Raw genomic sequence first — 17,477 nt, forward strand, 5'->3', positions numbered from 1 at the left:
GGAACCGGCTGACCCGGGGCCCGACTCGTACGGCTCTCGGAGTGGGGGAAGTTCGACACTCCTGCTCTATACAAATCCTTCCCTGCGTATATCGTACTGAAAATTCAAGGGAGAAGTACTTATAAAGGTGCGTGGTGGGATAAACAATCTTTAAAAAACGAACGGAAATAATGGTACCTGAAAGTGATGGACTCAAACAAGAAGGCTTGAAATATTAATTTCTTGGATTCGACGATGCTTGAATGAGTACATTTTCAAAATGAATTTTAAACGCACTGTTCCTCCAGTCAAGCACTCACTTTCCTCAGTCCCATTAAGCTGTAACAACTCCATCCCCCAAAAAAAATTCAAATCACCACCATCAACTTTGAAACTATTCTCATAGAGTTCGATCAACTTCAAATTATCTCGAACAAGTTCTAACAGACTTGAGGCAATTTTCACTACAAAGTAAGGAGAGACGTCCCTTTTATTCTTCGTAGAAAATTCATAAATAATGTTCCCCAGTTATAAGCAACCGTTTCCTATCACGAAACCGCGAGAGATCGGTACAGGAACTCCTGGAGTCGGCGAAGAGGAGCCGATATTCAAGTGATTCGTTCCCTCCCCTCGTTGCGCACACACGTCACTGCCTGTAGAACGAAACACAACGACTACTACCGTCTCTAGTCTTAGCGATTAAAATGGTAATTTCGAATTTGTAAATCAGGAGAAGTCGCTGGCCCGTGGCTCTCGATCGAGGACACCCTCAGCGCGGGAAATTCGAATCTCGATCGGGAGTCGCGGCGCGAAACTCGAGCCATCTCGATATACCCGCAATAACCACGCTAGATTAAGGAATAGTCACGTGTACAGGGCGCCTGACACATTTTTGTACCGAATGAGAAAAAGAGAGAATTGATACGGGCTTTATTTCGCGAAGTACGATAGCGTTCGGGGCGAGGGAGGGTGGGAACCACCTCCCCACCCCCAAGGTCCTCTCGAGCATCCCCCTCCCTCGGGGCGCTGTCTTGCGAACGGCACCCTCAGGGGAGGAAATGACGACACGATTGGCTCGCGCACGTTTTCTGCACTCGAAACTCGATCCGATGGTACTACTATTCTAGAGATGGATCCACGCTTGAAAGCTACGAAGTCTTATACATAAACTGAGTGTTTTACTACTGGATTAAGATATTACGACGATACTTATTAATGTAAATGGTTTTTCATTACTATATTATAGATGTTACTTAATAATATATTTACAAATAATTAAGCGGGAGCGGTGGTTTCATTTCCACACACCCAGTCCTCGTCCTTTTTCGGGTTTCATGGAAAGTTAGATCCCCTTTTTACTTTTGCACATGTGCATAGATAATTGTGTCTAACGTCGTTAATAGTATTATTTTATTTCTTAGTCGTAAAGTTGATTTTTGTTGGGTAAACTCTCTAAATAAATTGTGTTTGCAACTTGTAGCCTGAATTACAAGTTGGACAATCAGAGCAGACCAGAGAATTCAAATTTCTAGGGGGGGGGGGGGGGGGAATTTTAATTCGTGATTAATAGATGCAAGGTTTAGTACAAATTTGTAACTTTTTCTTCGAGCAGGATTTTTCTACAGATGGGGAGATATTTACGGTGTGATTGCGACTTCCTTTTAAATGGAGCCATTTATTAGTTGTACACGATGAAAAGTCGTATCAATCAATTTGTCTGAAGAGTTTCCTTAAGGGGTGTTCCGGTCTAGAGCCCATAAAAATAGCCGATCTTTAGGAATTAATTAAAGGAAAACTACTATATATAATTTAATGGGACTTTTTGCATTGGATTAAGGATGTCTTAAGCTAGAGAAATAATTTCTTTGTTTTATCATTAATCATTGCAGGCGGCACTGGGGAGTCGTTAAAGTCGAGGCGTCAAAAAATTCATCCAAATCGGTGGAACCTGTAGCACCTAAACCATTGGTCTGAAGTAAAAAAAAAAATGCCAGATTATTAAAGGGTATGAAATTCGCTTGTGGACTGACCAGAAAAAAATACAAAAAATGACATTTTTGAAAAAATAGCGACACTTAAAGTTTGAAATCACTTTCCCTATATTATTCGTCCTTTCAACGTCTTTAAAAATTACAAATTTTCACCCTTTTTTAATTTTACTGGTCCGTTCACGAGCCAGAAGTATATTCTTCAAAATAAAAAAAGTTTCAGTCGAATCGGATAATAACTTTTGGATATACAGGTTCCCCCGATTTTGAGAACACTGTTTCGGAGAACAACGCGTTTAAATTTTAACGTGAGTGCCGAGTGGCCGGGTGTTACCGATGCATTTGACGCTACTCAAATCCCTATAACTTCGGGAATTTTACGAATTTCAAAAAATCATTTTAAACTCGTATTCGTAAAAGGTTGAACATTTGAAAATAAAATAAAAAAAAATCGATTTTTAGACCGGAACCTCCCCTTAAAAAAGAAATGCATACAAGTACGTTGTCGCATCTGCAACTGATAGTTAGCTATCTTGGCTTCAAAGAAAGTGTAACATATTATCCAGTTCCTAGAAATAGACCGTACATTTCGTTTCTCTTCTTTGTATAACATTTTCTGCATACGTTAAACTTTCTGCTAGCATTTTATCTCTTGTATTCTCTTCGTAATTGAACCCAGTCTGAAATAGACATTACCAGGTCGGGGGTGCTCCGTTGACCAGTTAGTCTTCACAAATTTATTTCCTTCATCAGAACCTTGCAGACTATTTGTCAGCTCCAGTTTGAAGAACCTTCCAAAAAATCCTCGAAACAACATCAAACTTAAAAACAACGTCACCAAACAAGCAGGACACGACAGAAGAAAGAGTATACAACAATATTCCGACAATAAATATGTTTTATTACACATATATCTCGTACGAGGGTTACACGATATTAATACATGTTCATTTAACTGTCCAGCAATCAAACACGTTGTATTTTTTTATCTCTATATTTCTCTCACAATCATCAGCGCCACAACATCGTGATCATGCATCGTGTCGTCATCGTCGCCACCATTGTCATCTGTCAATCAACACAATAAAGCACACATCGTTGGGAATTCGTATCGCCTGTCGTCGTACGCGATTAAAAACATCATTCGTATTAGTCACGAAGCTACTGCGCATCTCGAAATGGGTGAATCAACGGAGAACGCAAGAAGGGAATAAGTGGTAACAAAACTCAAGTCACAGCGATGAGGGGGTGGATCGGAGAATGGGGGGGGTGGGGGTGAAAAGAGAACGTTGTTCGCCGTTCGATCGGTTCTAGCTCGAACAGAATTTCCTTTCCCTGCCTTGTCGCGGCTTTTCTCGTTCAATTTTTGGCGGTCTTGATCCGTGCCGAGCGGAATTCTTGCAATTACCAAAAGGATCCCACGCGGGAAATTTGAATCTTCCCGCGTCGCAATCGGTCTCTCTCTCCTCGCCTTTTTACGGTTATACGGTTAATTATCGTTTGCTTACGCCGTAAGAAGTTCCTTTAAGTTAATCATCAGCTTAATATCTAGTCGTGTACGCTTACGCAATTACTCTTATAACCTAAGCTCGGTGTCCAGCACCAAAAAACATTCACTAGGTTCACTGCCTACGACACAGATACAGATACGCTTCTTTCTCGAGTGGGCAACGCTCGGCTTGCCTTCGAAGCCGTCTCGCGCGTAATTTTGCCGCGTCGATCTGTTAAGCTCGTGATATTAAAATCTTCGCTGTTCTCGGCGGCGTTTGATTGATGAGGAAGTGACGGGAACTGTCCACTGACTTGATCGTATATGTTTTTTTATTCGTTTCATTCTCGTGTAAATACGCATGTATAAAAAAAATCATAGAAAAAGAAACTTCAATCACAGAAACATGGCGCAACACCGTCAGGCATCGCAAAAGTAATTGGAAGACGTTTTACAGAAATTCGAACGCAATTAGGCTGAGGCAGCGATCAGCCTCTCCTCCTTCGGGTGTACACAGAATTTTCAGAACGAACGGTTAAGTAAATCCAATTTGACTCTGAAAGAAATTTCGCATCAGTTCTAGGAGTAGGGAGTTCCCACACCACTCTCGCGCCTACTCAGCGCAGGTTCGACCGCCGTTTAACGTTCGTAGAGCGGAACTGAGGCGCGAGCGGCCCATTCTACGAGAAAGAGAGCGTTTGTGTTCCCGAGAAATCGACGTTCGAGATAAAATCGCGATACCAGAAGCGTAACTTTCAATCGAGTTCGATCCGTGAGCCTCGAGCGTCGACTCGCGAATTTGAGCGATTCACAGACATCCAAGCGAGAGTACTTTGTATACTTCTTTTTTTTTTTTTGATAGATCTTTTTCTGTTTTTTTTTTCTTTCTCTTAAACACATCGAGTTGCAAGGTTCTACCTAATTTAATTTTCTCCATTGTCACGGATTAATGTCCCCTAAATCTACCATCGCTAGAAGCCGGAACGTGCGATGATTCCTCGCGAGAGATGCGTGTTTCGTATCCTCGTTCCTTCCCCCCCGTTTCTTTGTTCTCGGACGAGCGACGTGTTCGTTCTCTCGTTATTCCTCCCTCGACAGTGACTAACATTACTCTTTGGTTAAAAATAATCGTCGTGTCGCGTGTAAAGGTGTGCGTGTCGATGTACGTGTACGTATGCGTGTATGAGTGTGTATGAACGCCGCGGGAAGAACGCTGCTGCGATAATTTTAATATAAACCAAAAGGAAAAGGCCAGCCTTCAGCGAAGTTCTATATTAAAATTAATCGTTCGTCCCCTAGTTCCGCAGTCTGCCACGAGTTCGCGCTTCTAACGATCCCAGCGACATCTGCTACGGGTCGCGGCTACTTCTGGCTCTCCATCGAATCCTCCGAATTTCTTAACGGCTTCCTCTACGCACTAGTCAGTGGGCATGACGAAATCTTACAATTAGGGATAGGCTTAGTACTTCTAACGATTAGGTTGCTTGGCTATCGAGGTGATCATCGGAGAACCAAGGATGAACGTGAAGCGCGATACTAATGTTCCTTTATAATCTTCTGTTCAGTTTCTCGCCCCCTGATCCCCTCCTCGAGTCTACGGAGCCTTTTCCATCCGCCCTTTGTACTTTTCAGCTTCTGGCCACCTTCGTACCCTGACTGTTCCCTTTCGATCCCACCAAGGGGATCAAACGGGGGCATAGTCCACTTGGAGCAGTCAGTCAATCGAGATGCGAGTACTTCCCTCTCAGTTCACGCTCGACGAGGGGCCAGCTGGCTACACAGATGATCCTCCGAATTGTTCGAACAACGCGGCCATCAGTCGCAGAGCTTGTACCATGTAATTGATATGTCAATAAGGATCCTGTTACTTCGAAATGAGATTTCCTGAATCCTCAAGTCGTGTCAGTAGGAAGAGACTCTGGAAAGAGGCTGCTCCCATTCCTTCTGCGGTTCCACGCCACACCGGCCCGCTTCTTGCACAGGTACTTCATGAAGAGATTCGTCCCCTCCTTCGAGCTTGAGACACTTGGCAGTGGCTCGGGGCCGATCGAACGACAACGCAGGAAAAAAAGAAAAAAGCGACAATGGTAACAACGACAATGCTCCTCTCCGTCGCGAAGCGAGGATTCACTCTCGACGCTCTCGGTACGCTTCGAGCCAGCCGAAGCGCAGCGAACGAGGACCGTTCCTCGTCCTGAGGCCCGCCTCAGTGAGGAGAAAACGGCCGCCAAAACGTACGAGGGTGTCCTCCTCGTGTCTGCCACTTTCGACTGCCTTCCGTCACGGCTTTCCCGCCACTGATCATCTTCTTGACGCGTCAGAAAAGATCCTTCACGACCGTCCAGGTCTGAACTAGCAGCGACTAGACGTTCCCCTTCGCTCGCGTGCCCTCTCTTTCCCACAAGGCTACTTCCACCGTTTCAGGGAGTGGATCTTGGCCAAAGGTCAGTAGGTCGACACAAAGAGACTCAACCGGCGGCAGCGAGCCAGCTGTCACTGACGCACACGCCACCAGGTCTGCTGCACCTTCTCGTGGAGCTTCCTGCAAATCCCCGCGAGCCTCCGTCACATCCCAGCCTCCGCGGAACTCTCATCCGCCTCACCGCCCCCTTCCTCGCTGGGCAGGGTTGTCTCGGCTGCTCCACCCGTGTCCCCACTCTCCGTCGCTTCCCCAGTCTCGTCACCCTCTTCCAGTGTCACCTGAAACAATTAAATTGAGATAAGTCGGTTGGTACAAGCTTTTCATACTGAAGAGTGGAGTCAAGTCAACGGGCACTATCATGTGAGAGGAATTCATCTGAGAGACTGAGCAAAAAGGCCTTCACCACGTGGTCGCGCGATCTCCCTTAATTAGTCCAGCATTAAACTGTTTAGGGAAATGAGAGTGGTAGCTCAAGTTTACCTGGAAGTGTGTCCTCTCAGACTGCTGCTCGTTCCCTTGCTGTTGGTGTTGCTGCTGCTCTTCGGACGGTGGCGACGGAGGGATCATCGACAGGTACCAGTCTCGATTATCCTCGAGTGTGACCAATATCTCTTGCGCGTCTGGGTGCACCAAGTCTGCCCAGGTCTCCCACAGGGGGTGCACGATGTAATCGATGAAGCCGACCTGCGACTTCTCGATCGTCGCGCTGTGCCGGTCGCACATCGGACTGATGTCCATGTTTTGCTCGCGTTCGCGGTCCCCTTGGAGGAAGAACTCCTCCATCAGTAGAGCGACCCATTGCCGGTACAGGGCCAACGGTTTCGTAGGGTTGGACAGATCAGCACAGTGTACCAGGTTCTCCAGAACCTGGATGCGGTCTGTGTAGTTGTCCAGCAGGAGAACGCCAGATCCAGCTACCTTTTTCGTCTCTACCATGGTCTTCAGGTCTGCCAGGAGGGACATATGCTTGGACATGTCCGTCGACAGGACCATGTCGATGACCATTTTGCGGAGGGTCTGGCGTTGCTTCTTCGTCATGTTGATGAATATATCGCAGCCCTCGTTTTGGAGCAGCTTGAACGCCACTGCCAGATGGTGGTTCTCCAGAACGGATTCGTCATTGTACATCAGGGCGAGCTCGGAGCCTGAAAGTCGGGACAATGGTTAATAAGCAGGGGTTCTTCGAGCTAGGTAGAGCTAGTAGGGTTCAACTCTAGAAACTTACTCGAATTGACGAGGAACTGGTTGGTGACACCAGGATGGTCCACGTCGTGGATGGTAGCAGCGAACAGGGCTGCAGTGATCTCCAATGGCGTGAACACGGACTGCAAAAACATACACCACTCTAATTAGTTAAAGGTAGGTACTTTGCATTCCACGGAGACACCTAACGCCTCCAATACTAATTGCCTTCAATTAGACATTAACACCGGTAAACGAGTGGCAATTGGAGGCTGAGGGACCACAATTACTGCCAATTCCAGATGAAGTACTAATTAAAAGCTGCTAATTAGCCCCAATTACATCCTAAGAAGCTTTAAATAGCAACTGCTGGTACTGAATCTACTACTCCAGTCCACGTTCGCGGAAACGTTTCCTGGGAAGGAGAAAGGAGAGGTCGAACGATAGTGTTTTCGGGTTCCATGTCTCGTGACACAGTAGAGTTGCGAAATTCTCGCCAGCACGGACTATCAGGCGGGCAACAGTGAATACATATTAACCTCGAGTGCGGGCGTGTTGAGCAGAGTGTGGGTGGATTGGGTCACGTCGGCCGCGTGGAGGCTATTGTGGAAGGGATTGTCCTTGACGTAGTGATCCTCAAGGGTCATCATGAAGGTCACAAAGGTCTTCGGCGGTATTGCCAGGGATTTGAGCAGGTCTCGGGTCTGGAAGGCTGTATAGGCGACGCATGTCAGCGGTCTATTGTTACTCAGCTCGCCTATCCTGAAGATGTCGATGCCCCACTTGTCGATGTCAGACAGTAGCTGTAAGAAGAGTAATTATATCGATTAGAAACCGGCAGTAGGTTGTAGTAGCTTCTTCAAAAAGGCTGGCTGAGTGTCAAAAACAATTATTCAAAGTTTTCCAAGTCTGCCTGCACTGTTTGCTGTTTTTTAATTCACAGAACAGAGCTGTCACTGTTTTTCATTGACTTATTAAATTAATACATTCTTGTTTACTTCAAAAATAAAGCAAGCAAGGAGTTCGCTTTCGACGCTTTGTGTAATACAACATTTTCCCGCCAGAGGCGCTAGCTCGAGAAGACCCCGGCTTGAAGGGGCATTTCTCAAAATCTTACGCCACTAGAAGTGTTTAAGGCGAAAAAACTAGGTGCTACCTTGCCGAGGTCCTCCTCGTGAGCCGTCTCCACACCGTGATGTGGCACACGCTCCCCTGTAAAGCTGTTGGTATGGGTGAGTGGCCGTTTAACGCCGCTGATGTGGGACATTGCGGCTGGGCCCCTCTGGGCCCTATCCTTCTTCTTCGCAGCCCGTACATCAACGCTGCCTGCAGCTGCGACTGCATCCTCGATTCGCAAGGAGGGCAAGTCCAGCTCCTGCTGCTTGTCTGTAAATACAGAAAAATAATTCATTGGTAGCTACATAGAGAATTCGGTACCAATTTTTACATTCAAAAGAAGGTTATCCATAGCAGAGAGTGTTTAACCTTTGGCGGTGCTATGTCCATAATGTTTGAATAATGCATATTTTTAAATTATTTTTATATTCTTATTAACAGAAACATGATATATTTTTATTATTTATCTCTTTAAATTTAATTAGTCTTGAATACTTATTGAATACAGTTAAGAACCGCAAAGGGTTAATTTAATGTATAGGAAACTAATTACTCAGTACACAGCTGATGTACAGATTTTATTTTACGGCACTGTGTGGAAATGATTTTACGGTATGACGGGCTGAAAGTGTGTCGTAATTTCATTACGTAACGCCAGGAATTTCTCGTTGCGTGACTTGGTTCCAAGCGACTAATTTGTAAAATTTGGCGGAGAATGCGGTGCATCCGATGTAAAATTGTTTCGTGAGCCAAAGCCCTTTTTCCAAGCCGAAGTCTTCGGTTTTAGTATCACTATAGGTATAGTCGTTTTAGACATTTATTTAGAATACAGAGTTTTGAATATTAATGCTGAGGATTTAAATTTTTAAAAAAATTCCAAAGGGAAAAGCTTGAACGATGGAATCAGAATATTCCGTTCGATTTTTAATTGAAGTCTGTTGTTATTGCCAGCATTAAAATTTATGAAACCTCGACTTTTTTGTTGGATTAATATCAATGTCGGCATTGTTTTTATATTTAACGCAAATGTTGCATCCAAATTATTGTGTTTCATCTAGAAATTTTCATGCGTAACAATCATAACTTCTACGCTATGAGTAATAATTTATTCCCTAATGAATAAAATGCACGATATCGTACGGTTAAATGAGTTTTAATTAAGTTAAAACTCTTCCCTTTTCAATACACTGTTATTCTGCGTATAATTACGAATAAAATACACGATCAAACATGAAAGTTGAATGTGGTCCTGAATTAATAAGAGTAGAAGAATTTTAGAATTTACATATTTCATATTTATTATAAATTTTCATTTTGAGATCCCAGAGTAAAATTATCAATTATTAACATTTCGTTTATAGCTCGACTGTTTGCTTCGTATATTCAGAATATAATTAGAAAGCACTCGATGCATTAATTAGGTGGAATTAATGTTTGACGAGGAAACGGAAATTTTACTGTGCATTGCATAATCTCCATGCACAATGCACTAAGTATTACGCGAGTGATAAAAGATAAACGTTCAGATGCAATTTGTGAGCCCTTTATCCGGATTAAATCGATGAATCGATTGTAATCGCGACAGGTGTTTGGGAAGGACACGTGCCACGATAAAATCTCGCGCGACGTCGGAACATGTTGTTTAACTGTTATTCATTGTGGTTTAAATATAAATCATAGCTTGTCTTCCGCCTGCATTGTTTCCCAACTTTGATATACCTTTAATCTGAATTCCTTTCACGATTTAGGAATAATAGTATTAAGCATATTTTCCAGGTGTACAGTGCCTCTTCTGTTAACTATAAAAAAAAATGGCAGCGATTCATTTTTTTAAATTTTATAATTTTGTCTTTCGATTAAGGAATTAGATGCAGCTGAACTTTTTCTCCTTTTTCTCTTTCCTCGAAACTCTTATTTTAGCTTATATAGGTTCTTTCAATATCTGAATTTCTTGAAAAATTTCCAATTTTTTTAATTTTAAGTTTCTTGAAATTTTAAGATTGCAATTCTTTGAATTCCAAATTTCTTTGATTTCTAGATTGACGATTTCTGAGATGTTCCGTGTTTCTATTCTTCTAACTTTCAAAATTTTTAAATTTTTAATTTTTTTCAATTTCATAAAATTGTAGTTCTTGAACTTCCGCGTAATTTTTCATTTTTTTTTAAATCTGCTGGTCCTCTAATATTTATACTTTTCAATTTTCCAATTATCTGATTTCTGCTGGTTTCAGTCTCCCACTTTCCACGAGTCTAAATCGTAAATTTTCCCAGTCTTCTCATAGCTAATTTTCTCCACTGAAAAAGGAGAAACTTTCCTCCGTAGAATCTTAAACACCCGATTCGCGGAAACTCCATAAAAGAACGTTCGAGACCGTCTTTGGATCAGCACAAAAGGCGGTTTACGTAAACGGCCGTCCGTTTCCTCATTCCACGAGCAAAAAGGGAATCCTTGGGGCGCAGCTAGTCAGGCGGGATGAATGCTCGAGAATTATGCGTGCGCTGATGGAGCTTCAAGGGCTCTTAATGCGTAAGAGACGGTTTAATGATGATTTCATTGTCCCTGACGATTATTATCCTGACTACGAGTTGCTGACCCATTATCCTTTCTTCCTTTTATCTTCGCACGTCTTCGGGTCCACGACCCACCTCTTAAGAAACCAAGGTTTCGAAAACGATTTCGTAAGTGCCATTCCTTTCAAATCTTAGAACTAACAGGAAACAGCAACTCAAATGAAATAAAAAATTCAAAAGACTTTACAATAGTTCATTAAGTCTCTGTTAAGTTCTCTCTTTACATCATTTCTATATACTATGGGGATTCGCGTTTATAATAAAAAATAATAAATATTCATCGAAGCACAATAACGTAAAGTTTCCCTCAATAATTATTTGCCTGTACGTTCTTTATTTATTCCATAAAGCTATTACGTCTCATGTGGGGCATAGAGGGCAGTCCATTTTTCGCTGTCCTGACTATAGCTAGTCTAAACTCAGGCTTCCCAATACGCGCCTGGGCGCGACGTCAAAGATTTCAAAGTCGATTTTCTCAAAAATGAAGCGCGATATCAAAAAAAGTTACTCTTCCTTTTCGACTGATAACGAGCAAATAAGTCGAGAAAAAGGAATAAAATTTTTCGATATTGCTCTTCATTTCCGAGAAAATCGACTTCGAAAACCTGCCTTAAAGACCTCTGCTGGCCCAAGACAGTGGAGGCAGTCTTGAACATTTTTAATAACAATCTTACAAATATTAATATACATCATAGCTCAGCAATAACCACGCCATTTCCAAGTCCTTCCTCCCAAATTCAGCAAAGTAGATTACAAACCTCGTTTATCGATTGATAAAGGAAATTAAAATCCAAGGAATCATCCCAAAGCAAGCATTGCTGCAAACTTACCAAGGAAAGTGCTGCAGATGTACTCCGAGATCTGGTTGCCAGACTTGGAGGACTCCGAGAAGTGGGAGAGCTCTTTGTTCAGCATTCGTTTGAACTGTAAACAGAAAGGAGATCACAGACCAATTACCATTTGCCATTCAGTTGCACCCAAATTAATTAATCAATGAATCAAAGAAGGGCGAATATATATTTTTCTTCGTGCTACGTGCTCTCTTAAAAACTATTCGAAGTGGTGCAGCCTATAACGTGACCGCGTCACGTTACCTGCATTATGTATCAAAACCAACATTGAAAGGGTCGACGACCCTCGAAGACGCGTCAGAGCACTTTCCAACTGGAGATACTTACGCACAAGGCGCCCAAGTGCAATGGAGAGGTTGCCATAATCCTCGAAAGGAGGCGGAAGCTCGTCAAACAGAAACGAGATGGAGACACCGGATGACGGGAGGAAGACAGAGTGGGGGGGACCCTCGTTTTCTACTCGTCGAGCAGCTCTTATCTCGTCGAATTTACGATATTTGCGCTCTGTGATGCCGTGTATGAAATTTCGACGCAGATGGGACACACAGAACACAGAGCAAACCAAGATTTGCAAACAGATTGGAGTGTAACCGTTGTCTGAGCTTCTCTCAGTCTTATCAGCCTCGCAGCAGCTGACCTAGGGATTTCTTTTTATCCCTTATGATTACAGGGATATCGATGCAGCTGTGCACGAGCGAGACGAGGAGAGTGGACCGAGCTGTTATCGAATCGATTGTTTCGAAAGTTCGTTTAAATATTTTCCTTCAAAGTTTCCTCAAGCTGAATAAAGTTTTATTGTTCAATTTGCTGGAAATTAATGCTTCAGTTGGAGTTTTGGATTTTTTGGGGGGTCGCTCCTCTTTGTGCATTTTCTATTTTCTAGAAAATTTGCATCGCCGGAATTTTGCATTTTTCATGTTCTCGCTTGTGGCAGTTTTTGATATTTGAAGCTTCGATTTTGGAATTTTCTCAAGGCCCAATGGCTTCGTGATCGAGTTTTGAGATAAAGAAGTCTCTGAGTGTTTTCGTCCCTGTATCCTCGAATTACTGAATTTTTAAGTTCAAGATTTCTGAATTCTGGTGTCCTTAAATTTCCAAATTTCTCTGCCTCCTAATTCCCAAATTGCCAAATCCTCGCAGCTTTCAATACTTCAGTGGTGCAATTTCTGAATTTTAATTTTCTAATTTTGAAATCTTTCAACCCTCCAGTTCTTTGACTCCTAATTTCGCCAAATTCTGAATCTCAAAACCCAAGCATCCTCATTTTTCACTTCTCCAAAATCCCAATTCGCAAACTTCTAAATTTCTCAATCTTATGAATCCAAAATTGCGTTATTTCCTTACTAAAAAAAAGGCGCATATTTTTTTATATTCTAATGCTAATCAAACGCATCGTTCCCCACGCGGTCCCTCACTTGTAACACAAAACGACCAAAGCAACCTCCAAAAAATTTAACTAAATAGGTCGCCGCGCGCGGCGCTTCAGTCAACTAGGATAACTTCAGGCAAACGTCGCCCGCGACGTGTTTCTGGAAAGCACAGTATTACTCCGAATCCCGCGAAAAGAATTGTCCCTCATTCATCAACGTCGCCATAATCACAAACAAATTAGACTACAAAGTCGCGGTTACCGAAGCTCCGTCCAAATACCACTTTATCAGCTAATAACTCTTAATTATGCCAAGAAATTCATCAAAATACTCGGGAATTCAGCACTCCTATCTCGCTCGAAATTTTTTTCCGCAGTTGAAGGCCGCGCATGGAGCTTTATGAATAATCCAGTTGCATAAGTTTGGATAATTATACGATTTGCTTAATGTGCCAGTTAAATCACCGATAAGATCGTCGATTATCTTTGCCAGATAATTTTCCTTAGACTGTTTAAAGATATAGGGGGACAGTGATTTTTACGATAGGGAGGCTTATCACCGGTACCTTTATCGATCGGACGCTGGCCTTGCCAAACAGTTTTCGATAATTTTATCGGAACATAAAACACGACTTTTCTCTCTGTATATAGTCGGCGCAATGTTTGTTTATGTAACGTTGGGCTAGGTCGGGAAAGAGTTTTAATCTATTGCTTAATCGAAGCTTGAAATAAATTTTGATAGAAATCAGGGGGGGGGGAGGGAAGCTTTTGGATTGGCCACGTTCGTACTCCTTTGTTTCGAGCGAAATTTAATTCTGGCGCTTTGGATTTTTGCAGATAAAAAGTCTTAATTAGTGTGGGCGCATTTAATCGCGGAATTAGTTTGGTATTGTATGAACAGCTACGTGGGATTACGAAGAAAATATTCTGTTATTAAGTGCCCCAGGGGATTAATAAATAAAAGGAGAATTGAAAATTTATATCCAGGGAGAATTAGTTTGTCTTAGTTTGGAGTCTTCGGCTTTGAAGCGACGAATATTTATTTATTTAAGTGGTAAATATATTCACTTGAATTTATTATGTCAGTCGAGCTATGAATATTTGTAAATTTATGTGATCCGTGTTCCTGTAAGATTTTCGCACTCATTTGTACGCTTTTAGCTTTAAGAATAAGTCAAATTATTCTAAGAGAGGGGCTAAAATCTATTAACACAACAATTATTATAATTTATTTTGATTAATTCTAAAATTAAATGACTCCCATTAACAAATCCTGAACTTACAAAATGGCGAAACATTGGAGTGCATTTGCATTGAAAGGAGAACTGTGTATAAAATCTGTTGTTAACCACCATTTTCCCTAATTTCCCATAATTTTGAAAATACAATCTGGACGACGTGCGTTTATATAACATTTTCTTCTCATTTTGTGGCGTAGACTTAATAACCGCACTCAGTTATTCCCTCATTGTCGAACTTTTCGAGAAAACGTGAAAATAAAGTCTCGGCACCTTGGTCCGGAACGCAAAATCGCCCCAAATTCAATGCAACAATTTTCCCCCGTTTACTAATTGAAATTCACCCCTCACTAACGCGGAGCCACGAATGGCACATCTCATTTCGATGATTATTCACATTTCCCAACAACAAACCCCACTTTATCTACCTACTGGCAGTTGAAAGCAAAGAATCATTGGCTTCCGAAGAATCTCTCCTGTCGTAAGTCACTGATTCATCCGAAGACCTCAGAATGATTCGTTCCAGGAAGAAAGGTAGCTAGACTGTCTGCTAATTGGATTGACGTCGTAGTTTCCTTATCGCCTGAACTTCCATGAACGAACTTGCTTACCCCAGGTTAACTGTCGGGGTAATCAGAAAGGGCATTAACGCAAACGTGTTTACCATGATGTGTCTCAATCAACGTGAATTATGTCACCGTAGACGACGAGCACCGGGTACCCGGGGAACATCATCCCGAATACCCAGATCTACGCAGGTTCCTTATCACCCCCGGTATCTCGGATTGCGCTAGCTTTCTCGTATCTCGAATCCAGCCCAAAGCAAACTCACGGGGATCTAGGTGCGTGATTTACGGCCGTGGAAAAGTACTGGATCGCTGGCCGAAGCGGGGGACGATTATTCTGATCACTCGAACGCGCGAAATTCATCCCCGGGGTCATGAATATTGAGAGGAATAAATACGTAACCGGACATTTAACGCTGAAGCCGATAGACGAAACAAATTCCCGAGGGTGTTGCGCGTTACTCATTATATAAGTTGTTGATGTATCAGAGGTACATATAAAGTGGAAACGTCGTCGCGTTATGTACCGGGTGACTCAGTAGAAATTCTCACGTGGTGCGCGCTCTTATCACCTGTTTTCAGGAGGAAAGTTTTTAATAATATTTCAGCATAAAGGAGAATCTTTCCTTCACTTTTTCAGTAGCACTACTGCACCCTTCTAACCGTGGCTTAATTTTTCCTTCGACTTTCTTATGGGGTCATTCTGGTAATCACGCCGCAAAATTCGGCAACATTCGGATTTTTTTTCTCAGTGAATACAATGAATAACAATGTCAAACTTTTTTTAATTTATTAAGCTACTTATAATGTATGTGGGACAATTTTTTAAATACGCTTTTAATTGGGTTTTTTCAATGTTATCTGGAGTTCAAAATCGCGCCTTTGAAAAGACGGTGGGAGTCATTTTAGCTCACAGACTCATCTGAAATAAAAAAAAAATTATTCTTAATCATTATGAGTACCCCAGGTGCCTGAATTAGCCACGTAAGTCAAAATTTAACAAAATTACGCGCATTCAAGTTTCGAATTTTTCTATTCTTACTTGAAGTTTGAATGCGCGCAATTTTTTTAAATTTTGACTTACGTCGCTAATTCTGGCACCTGCGGTACTCATAATGATTAAGAATCAGCTTGGTTTTTTTGTTTCAGATGAGTCTGTGAGCTGAAATCGCTCCCGCCAGGCAGGTATTTCTTTTCAAAGGAGCGATTTTGAACTCCAGATAACATTGAAAAAACACAATTAAAAGTGTGTTTAAAAAATTGTTCCCTATACATTACAAGTAGTTTAATAAATGAAAAAAAATTCACATTGTTGTTCCTTGTATTCACTGAGAAAAAAAAGCCTGAAACATTTACAAATTAACTAATTCAATTAACTATGTTCGGAGGGGGCTATTTCGATTAAATTTTTTTAAATAAATTCAGCAATTTCTTTTCGCTTTGAGTGCTTCTGGGAAGCACGTAGAGAAAACAGGATAGCTATTCATGGTTAAAAAAAATGGTGAGCTCATAATCTCCAATTACATTTCTCGATATCTGACGAATTAATTTCGATCGAATATGCTACGTAATGAATCGTCACTAATTAAGTGACGCGATTACATGACCCCGCGACACTTTTATTGATAACATCCTGGATCTCGGAACCCATTGATAATGCTTATCTCGTACTCCACGAAAACTCGAATTCGATATTATCTGCTTGATAGCTAGGCAGTCGGTGTTTGGGCAGAGCTGGGGCAAGGTTGGACAGCATTTTGATAAAACGCCAACGAAATTCCCCTTTCGCTCCAAGTATTCCAGCTTCTCTCTGCTGTGCGAGGGAGAATTGATTCTGCCTCGCCAACTCTGCCACCACAGTGGAAATAAAGCTGTGGAACTTATTATTAAATGCAGACTATACTGCAAGGTGTGTGTTGTGCATCAAATGTTATTTAGAAATAAATTTTACGTTTATTAATAATATTTTATAATATTAAGCTACTTCAGTTTCGTTTTAATTAAATTATCAAGATACTTAAGATTCAAATAACAAATAAGATGTTACGTTACTTGAGTTATTCTTTAAATTCAAGTATTTATGAGTATTTTTTTTATGAGTTACTTGAATTTTAACAAACTACTTTAATGTAACTTAATTTTTAATATATGAACCTTACTTCAATTAAAGGAAAATCAATTTGACATTTTGGCCAGCAGACATTTTATATTTGATATAAATCATTTAAAAGCAAAAGCATCAGACTCACAATTTTTTTTTTAAATAAAAAGAAGATAAAATACGGATAATTAGAAATAAATGAACATGAATTTTTTCTTTCAAGGACCTCTGGAAGAATTTTGAGAAACCTGTTTCGGCCTGAAATTTTGTCGCGGGTATTTTAATATTCAATCAAAACGGCGTGACCTGGGATTCAGCTGGGTTCGATATCACCGTTTCGAGTGTCGATACCTTAATCTTATGCCAGAGAGTACATATATATTATTTTTTTTCAACGGCAATTCGTGGAAAAGAACTAAGCGTGTCGCGAACGACAATTTGGCCGATAATAAATATAAATGAGCGGACAAAGAGGGATACGAGAAATTGGCCGCTGAGATAGTCAAAGCCCACTTTATGTTTTTGTAAACAAATGCGATAAGGAGCGCGATGTCTGATTGAAAAATATGAATAAAAGATCCTCCGTTGATAATAAGCGTATCAGG

The 17,477-nt window shown here is 41.5% G+C and overlaps 1 protein-coding gene across 17 annotated transcripts in view; it reads right to left on the bottom strand.

Annotated features, from left to right (window-relative positions):
• Positions 1–2,847: 2,847 nt before the first annotated feature.
• Positions 2,848–17,477, bottom strand: part of Dnc (phosphodiesterase dunce) — a 483,414-nt gene continuing 468,784 nt past the window's right edge. For all 17 annotated transcript variants that reach the window (XM_076827791.1, XM_076827797.1, XM_076827794.1 and 14 more), the window contains 6 exons: positions 11,578–11,671; positions 8,217–8,446; positions 7,600–7,863; positions 7,104–7,203; positions 6,359–7,023; positions 2,848–6,156 (listed from right to left, as the gene is read on the bottom strand). In XM_076827791.1, the coding sequence (XP_076683906.1) occupies positions 6,022–6,156; positions 6,359–7,023; positions 7,104–7,203; positions 7,600–7,863; positions 8,217–8,446; positions 11,578–11,671 (1,488 nt within the window). In that variant the 3' untranslated portion in view covers positions 2,848–6,021. The remainder of the gene's footprint in view (positions 6,157–6,358; positions 7,024–7,103; positions 7,204–7,599; positions 7,864–8,216; positions 8,447–11,577; positions 11,672–17,477) is intronic.

This window comes from Andrena cerasifolii, chromosome 15 (assembly GCF_050908995.1).
Source record: "Andrena cerasifolii isolate SP2316 chromosome 15, iyAndCera1_principal, whole genome shotgun sequence".
Classification (NCBI taxonomy): domain Eukaryota; kingdom Metazoa; phylum Arthropoda; class Insecta; order Hymenoptera; family Andrenidae; genus Andrena; species Andrena cerasifolii.